Source organism: Melanotaenia boesemani, chromosome 14 (assembly GCF_017639745.1).
Source record: "Melanotaenia boesemani isolate fMelBoe1 chromosome 14, fMelBoe1.pri, whole genome shotgun sequence".
NCBI classification, from domain to species: domain Eukaryota; kingdom Metazoa; phylum Chordata; class Actinopteri; order Atheriniformes; family Melanotaeniidae; genus Melanotaenia; species Melanotaenia boesemani.
Window position 1 is genome coordinate 27974062 of NC_055695.1, and position 18000 is coordinate 27992061.

At 38.5% G+C, this 18000-nt stretch overlaps 1 protein-coding gene across 3 annotated transcripts in view; it reads left to right on the forward strand.

The window, feature by feature from the left end:
• The first annotated feature begins 7892 nt into the window (after positions 1-7892).
• The window catches only part of prdm5 (PR domain containing 5), a 42893-nt gene continuing 32785 nt past the window's right edge, over positions 7893-18000 (forward strand). For 2 of the 3 annotated variants that reach the window (XM_042006815.1, XM_042006817.1), the window contains exons 1-7: positions 7894-8184; positions 8869-8952; positions 13706-13828; positions 15054-15219; positions 15307-15484; positions 17195-17287; positions 17418-17539. In XM_042006815.1, the coding sequence (XP_041862749.1) occupies positions 8086-8184; positions 8869-8952; positions 13706-13828; positions 15054-15219; positions 15307-15484; positions 17195-17287; positions 17418-17539 (865 nt within the window). In that variant the 5' untranslated portion in view covers positions 7894-8085. Of the gene's footprint in view, positions 8185-8868; positions 8953-13705; positions 13829-15053; positions 15220-15306; positions 15485-17194; positions 17288-17417; positions 17540-18000 lie in introns of all 3 variants that reach the window. The other variant, XM_042006818.1, reaches the window with a different exon arrangement.

An 18000-nucleotide genomic window follows, 5' to 3' on the forward strand; every position in this document is an offset into this window, starting at 1 on the left:
ATTTAAAGTCACTTTTACTTTCATACCTTATATCTAATTAAAAGAACTGTGAACACACGATATGTGAGAATGAATAAACTGTCCTGATGCTGATATATCTGCAGCTGAACACAATTTGAGTCTTGACTTCTTGTGCACATGGAGGGGTGTGTGTGTTTGTGTGTTTGTGTACTCACTGCCATCGCTCCTCCCGCCTGAGCTGCCTAGGGGTGGTCCCCCTGCTCTCTAGCGCTCATGAAATCAAATCTAAGTGCCCGTAATTTCTCACGCTTAATCAGTACTGTAATTTCAAAAGGCTGCCTCTGAAGACCCTCCTTATAGTGGCGACCCAGGGTTGTCAAATGAAAACATCATTTATCCAGTGGCCTCAGAGCTTCAGGAAATGGTTTGCTGGCTATTTCAGCGACAGCCTTGAAAAAAGGAGTTGTGGTGAGGGACTGCGGGGGTTTGTGAAACATGAAACAAAAGGTGGTCTGGCCCTTCAATCTACAGTATCAGGTTTGGGAGATTCCAGAAAAATGCACACATCCATTTGGAAAATCTTGTATGGAACCATTTGTATGTTTGCCAAAGTGAGGTTTTCTCCCAGTGAAAATATTTACTTAGAAAAAATCTCTGAATGTATTTATTTCAACGCAATCCTTTCCTCCGCCATGTCCTAAATGTGGTTTCTGTAGTTTCTGGCCCTCAGAGACTCTGAGTTCTAGGCCTGGTATACACTTAGGTTCAAAGTCTACATCCTGTAGGGCTGAACATCCAAATGTGTTTGACCTTGTCCACATTTACACAGTTTCTTTTTTAATTTTAAAACTCCTCCTTCACCTTATTAGACCCATTTAAGCTAATCTTAAACTTTCATATTTAATTTTTCCTTTTAGATCTCACACTTCAGTTCACATGTAACTACACCTTGTTGTCTCTGAATATGCATTAATTTATAATAATAATAATAATAATAATAATTTTTTTGAAGGAGCCTTTCTTGGCACTCAAGGACAGCATGTAAAGATTAAAAAATAGTACATATCCCGAACTCAGTATTTAATGCTCAGTATGTTCATGTGCCCAGGCGGCTGCATTAAAAACAGACCCGCTCTGTAAAAGAAATCATCGCATGGGCCAAGGAACACCACAAATGCAGGTTAAAGACATATAATAATAATAATAATGGATTAGATTTATATAGCGCTTTTCAAGGCACCCAAAGCGCTTTACATTGTGTGAATCCATTATTCATCCACTCCTCACTCATACCTGGTGATGGTAAGCTACGTGTGTAGCCACAGCTGCCCTGGGGCAAGCTGACGGAAACGTGGCTGCCAGTCTGCGCCTACGGCCTCTCCGACCATCACCGAACATTCATCCACACATTCATACACCAGCGATGCCAACACTGGAGGCAAGGAGGGTTAAGTGTTTTGCCCAAGGACACAACGACAGATGACTGCGGGAGCGGGAATCGAACCGCCGACCTTCCGATCATTGGACGACCTGCTCTACCGCCTGAGCCACTGCTCATGTGTACATATAGACAAAATGGCATATGTCAGTATGTTCCAGAAACAATGCCATCCTCTCTGGGCCAAAGTTAATTTAAAATAGCAAAAGGAAAGTGGAAAACTGTATGTGGTCATTGGAAATTTGAAATTCTCTTGGAAATGATGAATGCACTGAAGAGACTGTCTGTTTTATCATCAGCACTCAGTTTAAGAACTTGTATCTCTGATGTGGCAACTTACACATTTGTAAAAGCTCTAGAGCAAACGTCTTTATTAGGTAAGGTCTTGCATATTTCAACAAGACTATGCTAAACCACATACTGCATCTATTACAACCATGTACTTTCTTATTGGAAGAGTCCAGGTACTCTTGTAATCCAGACCTTTCACCAAATGAATTTGGGGCATCATAAAATACAGACTATGACAGAAAAGGCCCAGGCCCGTCAAGAAGCAAGAATTTTATATCAGACATGCTTGTGAAAACACTCCATTTCCAAAGGTCCAGCAACTGGTCTCCTTGATCGGTTCCCCAAATGTTTGCTAACTTTCAAGAGGGGATGTTACACAATGGTAAACATGGACCTGTCCCAACATTTTTTTAGATGTTTTGCTGTCATCAAATTCAAGATGAGCCCATTTTATAAAAAAAGTTGCAGAGTGCCTCACTTTCAGCATTTTATATGTTTTCTACTTTATGTGTGATTGTGAGTGAAGTATCAGCTTATAATATTTTTTGATAATTGCTTTCTGTTTATGTTTATTATTTACAAAGAACCACTTCTTTTTTGGATTTAGGGTTGTAGGTTTTTAGCCACTATGTTTCCTTCCTTTATTAATCAAGCCTCCATCACGTGTCTGGCCTGTGTAAACAGGAAGTAACCAGCTCCTTACTTTTTACTTTAACAGGCCAATGTGTGGTTCACATTGTTTGACTTTAAAAAAAACTATTTAGAAAGCCACCAAAGCAGTGACAGAGAAATTTGTAGAAGAACTCAGAAATAAATCCTATTAGATTTTAAAGTCTATCGTGCACTGATGTCTGCTTACTTTGTCTCTATGTATGCAGGTCTAGGTTTGAGCCCTGGTGTCACAACTGCAGCGCAGACATCAGAAACTGTTCCCAGTTGCAAAAAGCTAAACTTATGAGCTAAACTTACAAGTGTGCAGGAGAGGTGGAGAGAATGTTTGTCACAGTCTTGCACTCATGTGAGAATATTTGTGCATATGGAGGAGGCCTGGCTGTTCATGAGAATGATCTTCTTTTCACAAATGCTGTTTTGTGCTCTTGCAAAGAAGAAATACTCCCTTGCAAGGACAGTTTTTTTGTTCATGGATATCTGCATGTACAACACTGACTCACCTATTCTCGTAGACCACTTTTGAGACTAATCCAGCGATATATAACATATTAGCATACTTCTTTAGAGCATTTAAAGCAGTAAATGTAATGGAAAAAGTATAATTCTGCAGAAATATCTAACACTTAGGGATACTTTACAAGTCAAACCCTTTTTTAAACCTTTTCTTGGTAACTGAGTTGAATTTTTAGTGCCTAAATCCAGCAACACTACTTTATTTCCATGTGAAGATTGCAAAAAGAGAAGGTGCTCTAGAAATAACACAGTGCCTGAACCAATCACCATACACTTAAGACAAAGCTAAAAGGCATTCTGTGAATTATGATTGGCAGCAGTTCCAGTTGTGCAGAAACAAGCAGGAGGAGAGAAAGTTTTAAATTGTAGTCTTGGATATTTCAGTTTATCTAAATGCCAAACATTTAGTAAATCACAGTGACTGCCTGACCTTCTGAATTTATAATTCAAACAACACGATGTCTGGATTCTCCAAATCAAACATGTGATGTTCCAGATTGTAAAGACCCAGTTCAACTCTCAGTGCAGACTCTCTGAGACCTTAAAATGACCAGATCTGGATTATCATTTTGTTATGGATGCCTGCCTTCGCAGAAGACTTTTCTTTGTGTTTTAGTGCCTTCTTGTGCAGGTGTTGGAGATCAGAGGTGGAGGGGGTAACTCAGGAATCCCAGTGAAAGCTGAGTGAAAGTTAAAGGGTTGGAGGGTCTTCAGAGGGCACAGGGGAAAAAAAGAGGTCATGACATCTAATCGTCCTGCCCCAACAGGCCAAGTCATTGACAGAGGAGTCATAAGGGAGACAGAAATGGACCAAGAAGGACATGGGTGGGGCAGATGCACACAAAGACCTGCTTAGAGTTGTGACCAGGCTTGACACCCAAGTGTTACCCTCTCATATAGCTTAACTTGAAATACAGCAGGACTATGACTCCAGGCGACTGATTATAGCATCTCAAACACAGTTTTGGTCTGAGAGGAAAACAATCCCTACCGAAGGACATGTTTACCACTAACATAAACTCTTTTCAAACAGAATTAAAGACACTTAAGCACACCAGCTCATTGACTCTGATGTAAACATGTACATCGTGATCCAGCCTTTGCTGTAATTGTCAGGCAACGCTCATCATTTGGACCAATCACAAAACAGTTAGGCATAGAGCCACAACACAACAGGAAGCCTTTGGTATAAACATAAGCTACAAACACTGTAAACAAAACCAATACAACGCTGAAACACTGCTGATTAAAGAGGGAGACGTTTGTTGAAGAGGTGTCTGAAAACAGAATATACACAAACAGTCAATGATTAGAGATGATGTTAATCTCTCTCTGCAAGGCGAAAGTCAACAAATCAAGGTGAGTGGAGAAAGAAAGAATATCATGGAGGGCATGCGAGGACTGTTTGTGGGCTGATAGTCTCTGTGTTTTGAAGAATAGTGTCTCATAAGTTATTTATGAACTACATCACTGCCAAATGTTTGGATGTTTTATCTTTTCAGACTGGCTTTACTTTCCCTTCTTTTATTTGACATGCCATGTTTTCCTTTTCCAAATAACTTGGTTTGTACTTTTTCATTTCTCATTTTAGAAAAGCTGATGTGCCAACTTGACACTGTTTACTGTTTTTGAAAAGTAAAGATTTTACCCAAAATCCATTTGAAATGAGCATTTATTAAATGATGTAGTTTAACTGGTACTTGAATGAGAAAATGTTGTTGGTTACATTTAATCAAAGTGCATTTTTTTTCATTGAATATTAACCCAAATAAAATGAAATGAAATGAAATTAAGTTGGACGTGAACAAGTGCTTATTTGACTTCCTGTTGTCTTTCTATCATCTCCAACCAGTCTGTCCATTCTCCTCTGACCTCTGACATCAACAAGACATTCTGGTCCAGACAACTGCTGCTTACTGGATATTTTCTCTTCTTCAGACCATTCTCTGTAAACCCTAGAGACGGTTGTGTGTGAAAATTCTTCTCTATTCTGATGCTCAGTTTGAACTTCAGCAAGACATCTTGACTGTGTCAGCATGCCTAAATGCACTGAGTTGCTTCTATACGATTGGCTGATTAGCTATTTGTGTTAAGAAGTAGTCGATACTGTGTACCTAATAAAGTGGCCTGTGAGTCTATATCAAGAACCAAAGAACTTATCCCAGCTGCTGTCAGGAAAGAGAAAGGACACACCCTGGAAATGTCATTAGTTCATCTCAGGGCCAATACAGGGAGAAACCATGGATCCCGAGGGACAACTTAGTCACCAATTAACAGAAAGTACAGCAGTAGCTCTTAATTTTAAACTGGAAAATGTTTGCAACCACCAACAGACCTCCTAGATATGGCTGACATGTATCTGCAGTGATTTTTAAATTGGCACATCCATTTTCTTCACTTTACACAATAATTTCTAGAAGATGAGTGAAACATGAGATATGGAAAAGAGCGAAGTGGCTGAGAACAGCCCACCTGCACTTTAAGGTAGAGCTACACAGGCAGGACCAAACAATAGTTAAGTTGGGTTTAGTTTTCCTTTCTCAACATGAAAAAATAAATAAATTGTGATCTCTCAAGTGCAGTTTGTGTGTTGAAACGGTAGAATCAGGAAAATGGATGGCCCGGTCTGATTATCATTGCAGATGCAGACTCGTTAATGCTAGGTTACTACACAGGAAATTGTTGCACTTTATTGCACTCAAGCGTTTCACAAAGTTCAAGAAAAACATCATGATCAATTTCCCCATTTACCATTAACCCCAAACCATTCTGTGTCTCTTTCTGTAAAGTTCCTTGTGCCTCAGCTTGATTTTTTTTTTCATTGTCAAACCTTTTCTCCATTAAACTGTCCATTCAGCAGAGCTGAATAAATTATTTACCAATAGTTTAAAGCTGATAGAGATGATGGATCCTTGTGGTTTGGACCTAAACACACCACTGTATGGTGTAGTATGGATTCATGTTTCCCTAAGTGGGCACTTTGTAAAAACACATTCATTATATAATTTTATTGACAGAGATAAAGTGTTATGAATAGATATGAAAACTGACACGTATGAAAATAATATTTGCATCAAATATGAATATGTGATGCTAAGAGACATGTGTGAGGCTTTCTCCTCACTTTTTGGTCTAAAGTTGGTCTTGATGATGCTAGATTTGTGAAAGATTATTGCACAAATATATATATATATATATATATATATATATATATATATATATATATATATATATAGTTATAATTCATGCTCACTTTCACCTTTTCCTTTAGAATGAATGGATCAGGACCTGCTGCTTATCGCAATGTGATACAGATAAAGGGAATGACTCAATGACCTCAATTTTTCTCCGTTGGTACATTAAGGGCAGAAAAAGTCAAGCCAAGACACTTCTGAGTGTTTGAGGTTAGCTGTGATGGGGAAATTTGATGGAGGTTGTTTTTTTTTTCTGAGCTATGTGAAAAGCAGCATAGCGCAACAATTTCCTGTGTAATAACATGCAAGAATAGAAGAGTCTGTATCTGCAATGATTAATAAATTAGTACACCCATTTTCTTCACAACAAGTGCATCCGGACTTCTGCAAAAAGAGAGTTCATGGTAACATAATAGGTACATCTTTATAGTTGTTCACAAAAACAACTAATCACATAGCTAATGTAGACGTGGTCTGAAGAAGAGAAAATATCCAGTGAGCAGCAGTTGTCTGGATCGAAATGTCTTGTTTATGTCAGAGGTCAGAGGAGAATGGCAGACTAGTTGGAGATGATAGATAGACAACAGGAAGTCAAACAATCACTGGTTCCAACCAAGGTCTGCAGAATATTATCTCTGAACACACTCATTAAAACTGGACAATAGAAGATGGAAAAACGTTGCCTGGTCTGCTGAGTCTCCATTTCAGCTCCACATTCAGATACTAGGCTCAGAATTTGGTAGAAACATCATGAAAACATGAATCCATCCTGCTATGGATCAACAGTTCAGGCTGCTGGTGTTGAAATTATGTGGGGGATGTTTTCTTAGCATACTTTGGTCTCCTTAGTACCAACGTGTCCTGGTTTAACCACCACAGCCTACTTGAGTATTGTTACTGACCATGTCCATCCCTTTATGACCACAGTGCAGCATCTTCTGATGCTACTTCCAGCAGGATAATGCACCATGTCACAAAGCTCAGATCATCTCCACCTGCTTTCTCGAACATGACAATGAGTTCACTGGACTCCAACGGCCTCCACAGTCACCAGATCTCAATCCAGTTGGGATGTGGTGGAACGAGAGATTCTCATCATGGATGCAGCCGACAAGTCAATATGGAACAAAATTTCTGAGGAATGTTTCCAACACCTTGCTGAATCTATGACACCAATAATTAAGGAAGTTCTGGAGGAAAAAGGGTGTCCAACTTGGTACTAGCAAGGTGGTCTCTGTAGTTTTATTTTTGTACCTGGTGGGATTTTTACATTTTTTACTGTATTATTTTAATATGACACCTATAATTACTCATCATATTGAAAATAACATGTTTACATGATAATAAATATTATCATTATTATTAATCCATATCATCCACTATAATGGAAACCTATCAAAGGCTGTTTTCTAGTATATTCATGCATGAGGAAGGTATATTTTCAAATTAGCTTCTTCTGTAAGTCAAGAAGAAAGAAATCTATTATAAAATTCTGAAAATTATTTTATAATTGTTTATAAGATGAAAATAATTTAAAAAGTCTAATGAGATTAAAAATGAAAATCGAGGTAAAATACTGAATGTGAAAAAAAAAAATCACATACAAAGGACATTTTGTCAGACATATTGACTTTTCCCTGGGGGTATATGTTGGTATATTTGCACTTAGGTTACTTATCAATACAAGCTTTGCATTGGAGTTGTTTAAGTGAGATGTTTCCCTAGTTTTCCCACCACTGGACAAACAGCTGCCGCAGCTGCATTGACAGTGAGGCTGTCTCCTTGAACGGGCTGCAGGCTGCAGCGTGTTGCCCCACAGAAAGGTCGCCTCTGGTTACAAACTTTGGACCAATCAGGACGCCGCTTCGCTTTCCAACAGCAGGAGCAGCAGAAGTTCAACCTGGACTGTTTTCTGAAGAAACTATCCGCTTTAAATTCAAACTAACCATGCGTTTCTTCTTCTGCTGACTTATCTTATAGCCAACTAACTGTCAATGAAGGAAACGTTTCTGAGTGATGACAATGTTGGGTATGTACGTGCCAGACAGATTTTCCTTGAAATCGTCAAAGATCCAGGATGGAATCGGTCTTTACACGGCGAGGCGAGTGAAAAAGGTTGGTTGTTTCTGACTGGGACAACTTTAAAGCCGATTTTAAAGGCCGGAAGCGTTCTGTCCTGCTTTTTAAGAAGAGTTTTAGCGTAGTAGGAACATTGTTTTCTCGCCTTTTCCCTCCCTTACAGTTGCTGTCAGAGTGAGTCTCAACCCAAGGCTCCTGTGACGTTTAAGTGCCACGTAGCTACAGTAACGGCAGCGGTTTGAGTCCACTTCAGGGACTCATGCCGGCTAAGACGAGTTGTTTCGGTGGTGTGGCCAACATTAACTAGTTAGATTTATCTTAACAGTTTGAAACTTTTCAGGTTATTTTACTTAACTCTACTTATTTTCCCCTTGTGTTGCCAGATAGATAGAAAAGACGTATGAAGCTGTGCTTAGTTCACGTGCCATTCGGGATGTTTTAGCATTGCCATTTATGCATCAACACTGAAGCTGAATATGAATACAACATGAACTACCCATTTTTCTCTCTCACCACGACACTTGTACCTTCAGAGGGCTAAAGTACAGAGAGATGCATTCACGTGTCAAACTAAATAGTAGGCGTGCCTTCCGCCTCATCAACAGCACAGGAAATCTTACCTGTTTTATGTGTATTATACTTCAGTATGAAAAATTTTGGAAGCCACTGTGTTTCATGAAGGCATCATGCTTGACAAGTGACCCCTGTGTTTATTTCTAGGGAGAAAAGTTTGGTCCATTTGCTGGTGAGAAAAAGCTGCCCAGTGAGCTGGATGAAAGCTCTGACACCAGGCTGATGTGGGAGGTGAAGACACATACATCCTGCATTATGTTTACACGTTTATAGGCATTTCAATGAATGAAAATAATAACTTTTGGGAGGTTTCTTTAAAAGGTGACTCCCCTTTCCTTTTATTATTATTATTATTTTTTGAGGATTGATAAATTACCAGAAACTCAATTCAAATGCGTAATTAAATGTTTAAAGTTGGCATAATACAACAAGCAAGCGACTTACTTTTGTGCATAATCCTGACTTCTGTAATAAACCATAGACTGTACAGTAAAATAAATAAATAAATAATATAAATACAATATTACAATAAATACAGAATTTCAGTGGCTGGGGCACCAGAAACATACTGTAAAAAATAACCAAATTCAAACCAGAAAAAACAAACAAAAAAAAAAACAAAAAACAAAACAAAACACACACACAAAAAAAAAAATATATATATACAGTTTGTACTATGGTATCTATTGTTTTATTTATGCTTAATAATGTGTTTAATGAAAGACATTAAATGGTCTGTATTTATATAGTACTTTCCTAGTCATGTTCACCACTCAAAGCACTTTATCTTACATGTCACATTCACCCATTCATGCACACACTCATACAGCACTTCTACTGTTACATACCAAGTGCTACACACATTCATACTCTGATGGATACATCAGGAGGCAATGTGAGGTTCGCTGTCTTGCCCAAGGCCACTTCGGCATGTAGTCAGGAGAAGCCTGAAATCGATCCAACGACTTTTAGGTTGGCAGACGACTGCTCTTGAGTTACAGCTGCTCAAATGTACCCTTAATATAATATAATATATACAGCAGCACATATAATAACAATTCAGTTTATATATATATATTGCAGTGTACAAACTTAAATTCTTAAACCAAACATCGCGGAAGGCTAAGTCATGAGGATTGAAGACGTGTCACGCTGAACCTTTGCACTTGTCACAATGATTATTGTTCCGTGTCTCTATCATGATCTCAGAAAACAAGCACTTACTTTAACTGATGATCTTCAGGATGTGAAAAGATATGTTGAAACAGAACATTTAGATTACTATAACGACAGTAATGACAGTGACGATAGCGGTCAACAGAAAATATCTCCCCAAACTCACCCTGCCTCCATGCTCCAGACCCAAACCCGACACAGGTGAGCCTACCCATTAATGAAGCCAACACACCTACAGTGCCACCCACAATTACTGGTGATGTCACTATGCATGTGCACACATACATTGTATGGGAAAATAAATAACCCAACATATGGCTCCTACAATATATATATATATATATATATATATATATATATATATATCAAGCTCGGGTGCTCAAGGGCCACTGTCCTGCAGGTTTTAGATGTTTCCCTGCTTCAGCACACCTGACTCAAATTAATTGGTATTTATGTAGAACTTGACAACAAACTGTTGGATCCACCTAATAATGGCACACATTACAAGATTCTTCAAATATACACATATTTAGAGACCACACACTTGATGATAACAAAAGACAGATTTAACAAGATCTCTCTTCTGATTTTACAGCGTGTGGTGAGCACTATGGAGCACACCACACACTAACCGATTCTTCATCCGAGCATCAGGGTCTTCATGCTCAATATTCCAAAACTCACACAGTCAAATGAGACATCAGTGTAAACAAACAAGGCAGACGAACAGGAAGAAGCAAAGATGGCTGTTTTCGGCCTCCTACTTTCCAAAAAAAAAAAGAAAAAAAAAAAACTGACAATGGGAAAAGTTTCTGCAAACAACCAGTGATGGGAATAATATCGTTGTCACAGTAATCACAACACATTTTCCACTTGTGATACACTTCTAACACACCCCACACCACAATGAAATCGGTCATGATGTTTGCAAACAACCGACAATCGGCCTTTGCTGGCTTTGATCATAAGGGGGAGATCGGCTCGATTATCCAGTAGTGTGTACCCGCCTTCAGGTGTGTTGCAGCAGGGTTACACGTAAAAGCTGCAGGACAGTGGCCCTTAAGGACCCGTGAATGAGATCCCTGACTTACAGGTTGCCATAGATTCTAGCTCCAATACACCCATGGATTTAATTCACTTCTATTCCAAAACATTTAAATTTATAAAACTTCATATTTCATCAGTCAGGTTTAAAGCATTTCTTCCCAGATCTGTGTCAGGGCTGCATATGCAGCATATACAGATTTTTATTGAGAAAAAAACGATTTTGAGTTCCAAAAGTAATTTTTTGACCAACAATAAAACTTTGTTTGGTACTTATACTATTGAAATTAAGACCTATTAAATAAATATTAACTAAAAATAGATTAAATAGTGTCTTTTAGGCAAAACATGATGCATTTTTCCCTTGCTAAATTTACATCATTATGCTGACAGGGTGGGTTTTAACATATATTTTAAAAATGTGACAACCATCCCCTTACATGACACTAAGATTAATTTCTTGATTTTATTCATTTTAAAACATGCTGAGAAAGTGGACAAAAAGAATGAGAGCGCTGTGCCTGCTGATGTTTTAATAAAAACATCTTAGAAAATAGGGCTGGGTATCGTTACTAATTTCCTGAATCAATTCCAGCCTATTTCGATTAGATTTTGAATAAATCAAATTCAATTTGCATCTGATGCATCTACATGCATTTCTGAAATACCAAAACAATACAGTGTTTCCCTGATTCACAGCCAGAAATGCTGTAATGAAAGAAAAAAAGAAAAAGTTAGAACAGAAAAAAGTTTTTAAATGTCCTGATGAACCTGTTTCATTCAGTGGAATCACTCTAAATATTCTTAAAGCTCAGATCTCAGATAACATCTTGATGTTGAGTAAGACATACAAAAATACTGGATCCATCTTAAACCGTAATAGAACTCAGAAATTCCTACGACTGTAGATTCAGCTTGTTCAGCTGTGAAGTCATTTGGCAACTCAAAGCCAAAGGATGTGTGGGTTATATGTGCCCCATGCATTCATACTGTTAGGAAAGTTTGTTCTAGTAGACTTATTTAGTGTGTTTGAGTCATGGTCAGCTACAGAGAGACTTCCATTGTTCTGGTTTGTTCTTTAACTCATATGTTTGAAGCATGTTTTATGTTGTGAACTTTGTTCTTGCTTGTTTTGTCTAACAAAACAAGCAAGTAGGTAGGTTATAACAAAGAACCACCATCTTTTTGACATCACCACACCAGGTCTGTGATATTCTTGCAGGGTTTTGAATTGCTTCCAGGTGTAGTAAAATTCAGTGAGTTACAGGTCCTGAAGCAAAGAGTGTTACAACCATACCTGGTCTCCATTATATTAAGTGTTTCTATCAAGTGGCAACCTTGGCCGGTAAAATGTGAAGCCTATGCGGAAGTGCAAAAAATTGTGTGGTTAGGTATCTTGGCCAAGGACACTTATAGTCAAGGCATATAGTCTGAAAAGCCAGCAATCAATCCACCAAGTCCTCCCATTAGCATTAAGGAATTGGCATCTGTGCTGCTACTAGGGCTGCTACTAATGACTATTCTGATAGTCGATTACTCATCGACTATTAAAACGACTAGTCGACTTATTAAATTATTTATCTCATAATTATTAAATGGCTCTTATTTCCCTTTCAGCTTTTAAATCTTGCATGAGGTTGTTATGTTAGTCCATGTTCGAGCATTGCAGAGGTACTTCCACGGTACGCAAGGTCTGCTTTACAAATCTTACATGTATTTAATTTACTTTGAAAAGTCTAATGTAAAGTAGTTGTAGTTTTTTTTTACCCGACAATAGTCGACGGTTAAATCTGTTGTCCACTATTTTTTATTATTTTTATTGATAGGGCTGCAACCCTAGCTGCTACCACTGTTCGTAACCAACGCCTTACTGATATTTGTCCCGTGAGTCTTCCTTTCTCTCAAAGCCAGATGTTTTCTGCACAGGTGACATTTCATGTTGCTTCATAAACCGTGTCAGCACTTGTTGTCAGAAATTCTTTTTACTAATTTTTTACCTCTCGAGCAACAGTAGGCGCATGTGTGCTGCTTTCGCTGCTGGATTAGAATCTGAATCAGCTTTATTTGCCAAGGATTTTTTTTCCTGGCAGCTGTTGTCACTCTACTAGTATCTGTAGTATCTGAGCATGGCAGCTGGCAGTGACCCAGATGAATGTTGTTTAAATAATGTCCCGGCTCGGTTTTTACTCTGATGTTAAAGTCTTGCTTTGAGCCTGCATAGGAAACCTTATTTAACTGGATCTGAATGGCAGAATCAGGTCGTGGACCACATTATGACTTTATTTTATTCAGGCATCCGGGTATTGATGTTATTGCATCATTAAAGTTCAAATCTGACTCAAGCTTCTTCTTTACACCCCTAACAACATGATAAGTAGTAACTATATGTAACTGAGTGTACTCTAAATCAAGTCACATTGCAGTTTGGCTAGAATAACAGCTCCTTTATCACACAGTATGTCACAGCTGCTTGGGCAAACACTTTACCAAAGGTTGTTCTGTTTTTCTGTGAGGACATTTGATAATGTTGCAGATCAATAAGCCATAGTGATGTAAACGGACTCATCCCAGAGAGAAGAAGCCACTGATGATAACCATTAGATGAAATGCTGTAGTTATCTGTAGCTGTCACATCATTCGGTACAAAACTGTCCACATGAGAAGGTGTGCATGTAAGGCCAGCACTCTTTGTTGTACAGAAGACAAACCTTCAAGGCAAGAAGAAGAAGAGGAGGAATTGTTTGACATGTCTTTTTTTTCTAAGGTCCGTGGCAGCAAAGGAGATGTGCTGTATATTCTGGATGCAAGTAATCCTCGCTATGCCAACTGGCTGCGGTTTGTCCATCAGGCACCTTCGCAAGAGCAGAAGAACTTGGCAGCAATTCAGGTATATTTCCACTCAGTGGACAATGAATCCCTTAGACTTAGAAGAAAAGGATAAATAATACAGGCTGTACACGTCTGTCAGGGCAGACAAATGAAGAAATCTGTTTTTGACTTGGAAAACCTTCAGAGCAACATAAAAAAACGATCACTTTTTGTAGAAATTCAAAGCAAGAAAGCAGAAGCCTGTTATTGCAGTTGTTTTGTAAAACATACTAAATGACCGTGTGAGTTAAAGCGATTGTGAGCAAGTGAACACAGCGGATAAAGCGCTGGAAAAGACAAGCCTGCAACCTCACAAACTGAGCTGAACCGTTATTATTCCTGACAGTCATGATTGTTTTTATAATGAAAATATGTTTAAGCCAAAAAGGGGAAAATCCATTAAACAAAACTGCTTGCTGAAAAGATTGGTGTTGTTCAGAAAACATGTGACTTTGGCTTCATGCCTCTTTGTAGCCAGATGTTGAAACACTTCTAATCTTTTATAAATTGGTGTAAATTGGGTGTAAAATTAGATAAGGAGAGAACATCTTTTTCCAAAACACTCTTAAACATTTTCTTTTACAATTATCACATTGATAAATAATGTGTTGATATCTGTAGCTGGCATAAAAGTTTCCTAAAAATCAGAAGAATTTCATTAAAAAAGAAACAACCTCTGAGAGCATACTAATACACTTTGGCACTCTTGTGAACACAAAGCTCTGGATCTGGGAATCTTCACCTCTTGCACTTTTGAGTAAAAGATAAAACACAACAACAGTGGAAGAAAAATAGAAGTAGAAGGAACAGAATACAAACGCTTCAGATCTATGGGGCCAAGTTCCTGCCATTAATACCCGAACGTACAAAGTGATTGGTTGTTTAAAGGTCACGCATGTGAGTTAAATCTCTGTGTTTCATCAACAATGACATTTATTGTTTAGCTTTCCTCTTCTTAATCATTATTTATGTACATTTAGGATCCCATAATTAAAACAAAATGACGGTTTGATTTCATTAACATGACCTTTAAGGACAGGGAAGTGAATGAAGACATTTTTAAGGCTTTGTGCCTTTGACCTGTGGCCTCAATCAGGTCTTAAGCGGCTGTTGTCTTGGGTGTAATGAGTTCAACCCACCGTAAAGTGTTTTAACTGATTTAGCTGTAGGTCAGAGTTTTGTCTTTACACTGTGTCAAGTTCTGCCAGCGCGATCTTTGGCTGTAACCATGTTTTGTTTGTTAGGATGGAGAAAACATCTTCTACCTGGCTGTGGATGACATAGAGACAGACACAGAGTTATTAATAGGCTACCTGGACAGCGATATGGAGGAGGAGGAAGAAGAAGAGGAAGAAGACATTTCTGATGAAGATGAGAACAGTAAAGAGGCCAGACATCTTGTAGAAATGGGTGCAGTTTTATGTCCTCAGTTGTTTTCTTGAATATTCTGTGTTAGAATGAAAGAAAACAATAATTTTCGTGGATTTTTCTCTGTAGAACTTGTAATCAAGAAGGAGGACCACCCCTGCTTGTTGTGTGAAAGCAGTTTTCCCAGCGAGGAGATCCTGGCCGCCCACCTCCAGAGTCTGCACCAGAGGCCCAGCACTGAGGAGAAGGAGTTTAAATGCAGGAACTGTGGCAAGAAGTTCCCCGTCAAACAAGCTCTGCAACGCCAGTGAGTGCATCTGTCCAACTGTATCTTGTGTCAACCAAGCTAAAGTCAGCACCAACATTCTTAGTCCATAGCATGGTGAGAAACAAGAAGTCATCAGCTTCCAGCAAATTGATTAAAGTGTTCTGGTTAGTGATTAAAGTGTCTAAAAAAACACTACTCCTGGTGTAGCATGCTTGCTTTTTACTGTTTGGATGAGCTGCAGTGTTGAAGACAAGTGTCTGACTGGCACTTTGCATCAATCAGGACTTTATCTCCACCTCTGTAACTCTGAACGAGCTGAACTTACAGATAACAGAAACGGCGGTTTGTCTTTTTACTCCCACTTCGCCTGATTGTGAACAATCCATCATCACACCATTCACTTCCCAAAGCAAAACAAACATGTCACAGCCATGTTTCCCACAATGCCACCTTAACTTCTACATGAGAGCCTTCTGCAGGGGCAGCATGAGATACAGCACAGTTTCTGCAGAACAGAAGATCTTTGCACACACTAGGAAGCACCAATCCTAACATGAAGCATACCAAAATCACAGCTAAAAGACTGTCCACTGCTAATTTCCCCACTTCATGTGAAACCAGAGTCTTTGTTGAATACAAAGATGTATGTCTGCTCACTGTGGGACAAAAACTCAGAGCTATTAGCCAAAGAGCAGCACATAAAATCTCAGAAGTAATGTCTTACTTTTGCTGTTTTGTGGAGAAATGTTTTATTCCAGCTCTAAAAACTCTGCTAATGCGTTCTCTATGACTCTGCTTGTGTTTTAAATAAATCATAAAGGTCCTGGTAGTTTCCATGGAGATGAAGGAGGTTTTATAGTGAAGTATTCAAACTTCCTATCATAAACTGTCTTGGGCTTCACTTCTTTCTTGATCCTCATGGTGTTTCTAAGGTGAATGTGGGGGCAATCCCTCCATTCTCAGGACTCTGACCATTGATAGAGGTGTCAGTCATCACTATCCACTGATGGCTTCCTGTGAGATTTACCTGCATAACACCTCCATTAAAACATTTGTAACCCTGCTCAGGTTCACTATATTAGCTTCTACTGTAGCACCCTTCTTCATCAGACATTACTTTACAAATTCCTAGATGATCTGGGTTTCTGTCTTCTGGTTTTCACTGAAAGTAAAAAGGTTTTCTTTTAGGAGGAGATAACCATTTACTATTTCTACTGTGTTCCAGGTGAATTTACTCTGACACTTTTGCTGTAATCTCATGTGTCTCAGCTTTCTTATGAGACCAAGATTATCCATGCAGCCCTTGTTGTTGTGAAAATATAATTAATTTATGTTGGGTTTGTTTGACAGCAGACAGTAAAAATCTGCTTCGTTAAGAAAAGGTTGAAGCAGGCTCAACTGGAAGCAGTAGATTTGTGTGCAGTAAGTTAGTAATTAATTTGTAATTAATTTCACGGAGTTATACAATTACAAATGATTTTTTTCTACAAATTTAGCAAATTAATAGAATTAAAATTAAATCATATTATTGTTTCCTTAATGAAGTGGCTGCTAGTTCTAATCCAGCATTACTGGCCTTTTTCACCTCCTGTAGCTTTTAACTGCATAAAAGGGCAAACATGATGAATTTAATTAAGAGAAAATCAGATGAGCTGATACTACGTTTATGTTTACATTTGCTGTTGCACTGGTGACTTTTCAAAAGCCTAATTGGCATCTTATTTGTTTTCATTTCAAATCTCTCCTTAGTGTTTTGCATTGTTCTGAGTCACCGGATCCATCTGGTGATGCTAAAGCTCACCAGTGCTCCTTCTGCCACAACACATTCAGCTCAGAATCCAGGTAAACTACACAGTCTGCCCCAACACATATACACTAGTATGCTGCATTTAGTCCCTAAAACATATACTTGTACTTTTTGTAACTTATAAAGGTATTTCTTGTTCTATTTTCTTCTATATCTCATGCTAAGTTTTGAACAACATAAAGAAGCGTGTAAAGGAGACGCCAGGTTTATATGTAAAGCAGAGAGCTGTGGGAAAAGATTTAAAAGCAAGGACGCTCTGAAGAAGCATAAAGGCAACGTTCACACAGGTGGGAATCTGTACTTCATTCACTGTATTTTTCCCTGATGACTCTTAAAACATACTTTGTATTTCTGTTTTCTCACACTTTGCCGAGCACATGGCGTTTTGCTTTTTCAAGTCCTGATGTAATGAATATAATTGTCCATTAGCAGCCTTGGCATTTAAAAGAACTGCGGCAACAGTGCATGACCTCCATCAGTTAAAACCTCTGCAATGTTAAGACACATCTCTAATTACTTGAGCTCCATAATTGCTGACCTGTGTGTTCTGGGGCGGCTCAGTCTGTCAGATAATTGGACTTCCATAGCTATTTATGATGGGATGTAGGGCAGTGGGAATCTGCAAAGCCTCACATGTGAATCAAGTATCAAACCCAGATTAAGACATTCATCTGAGAGGCTGATGAAGCTGAGATCTGGGCCTTTATGTTTTTCCCAAATGTGGTCAGGACAAAGGGTGTGTGAGCGT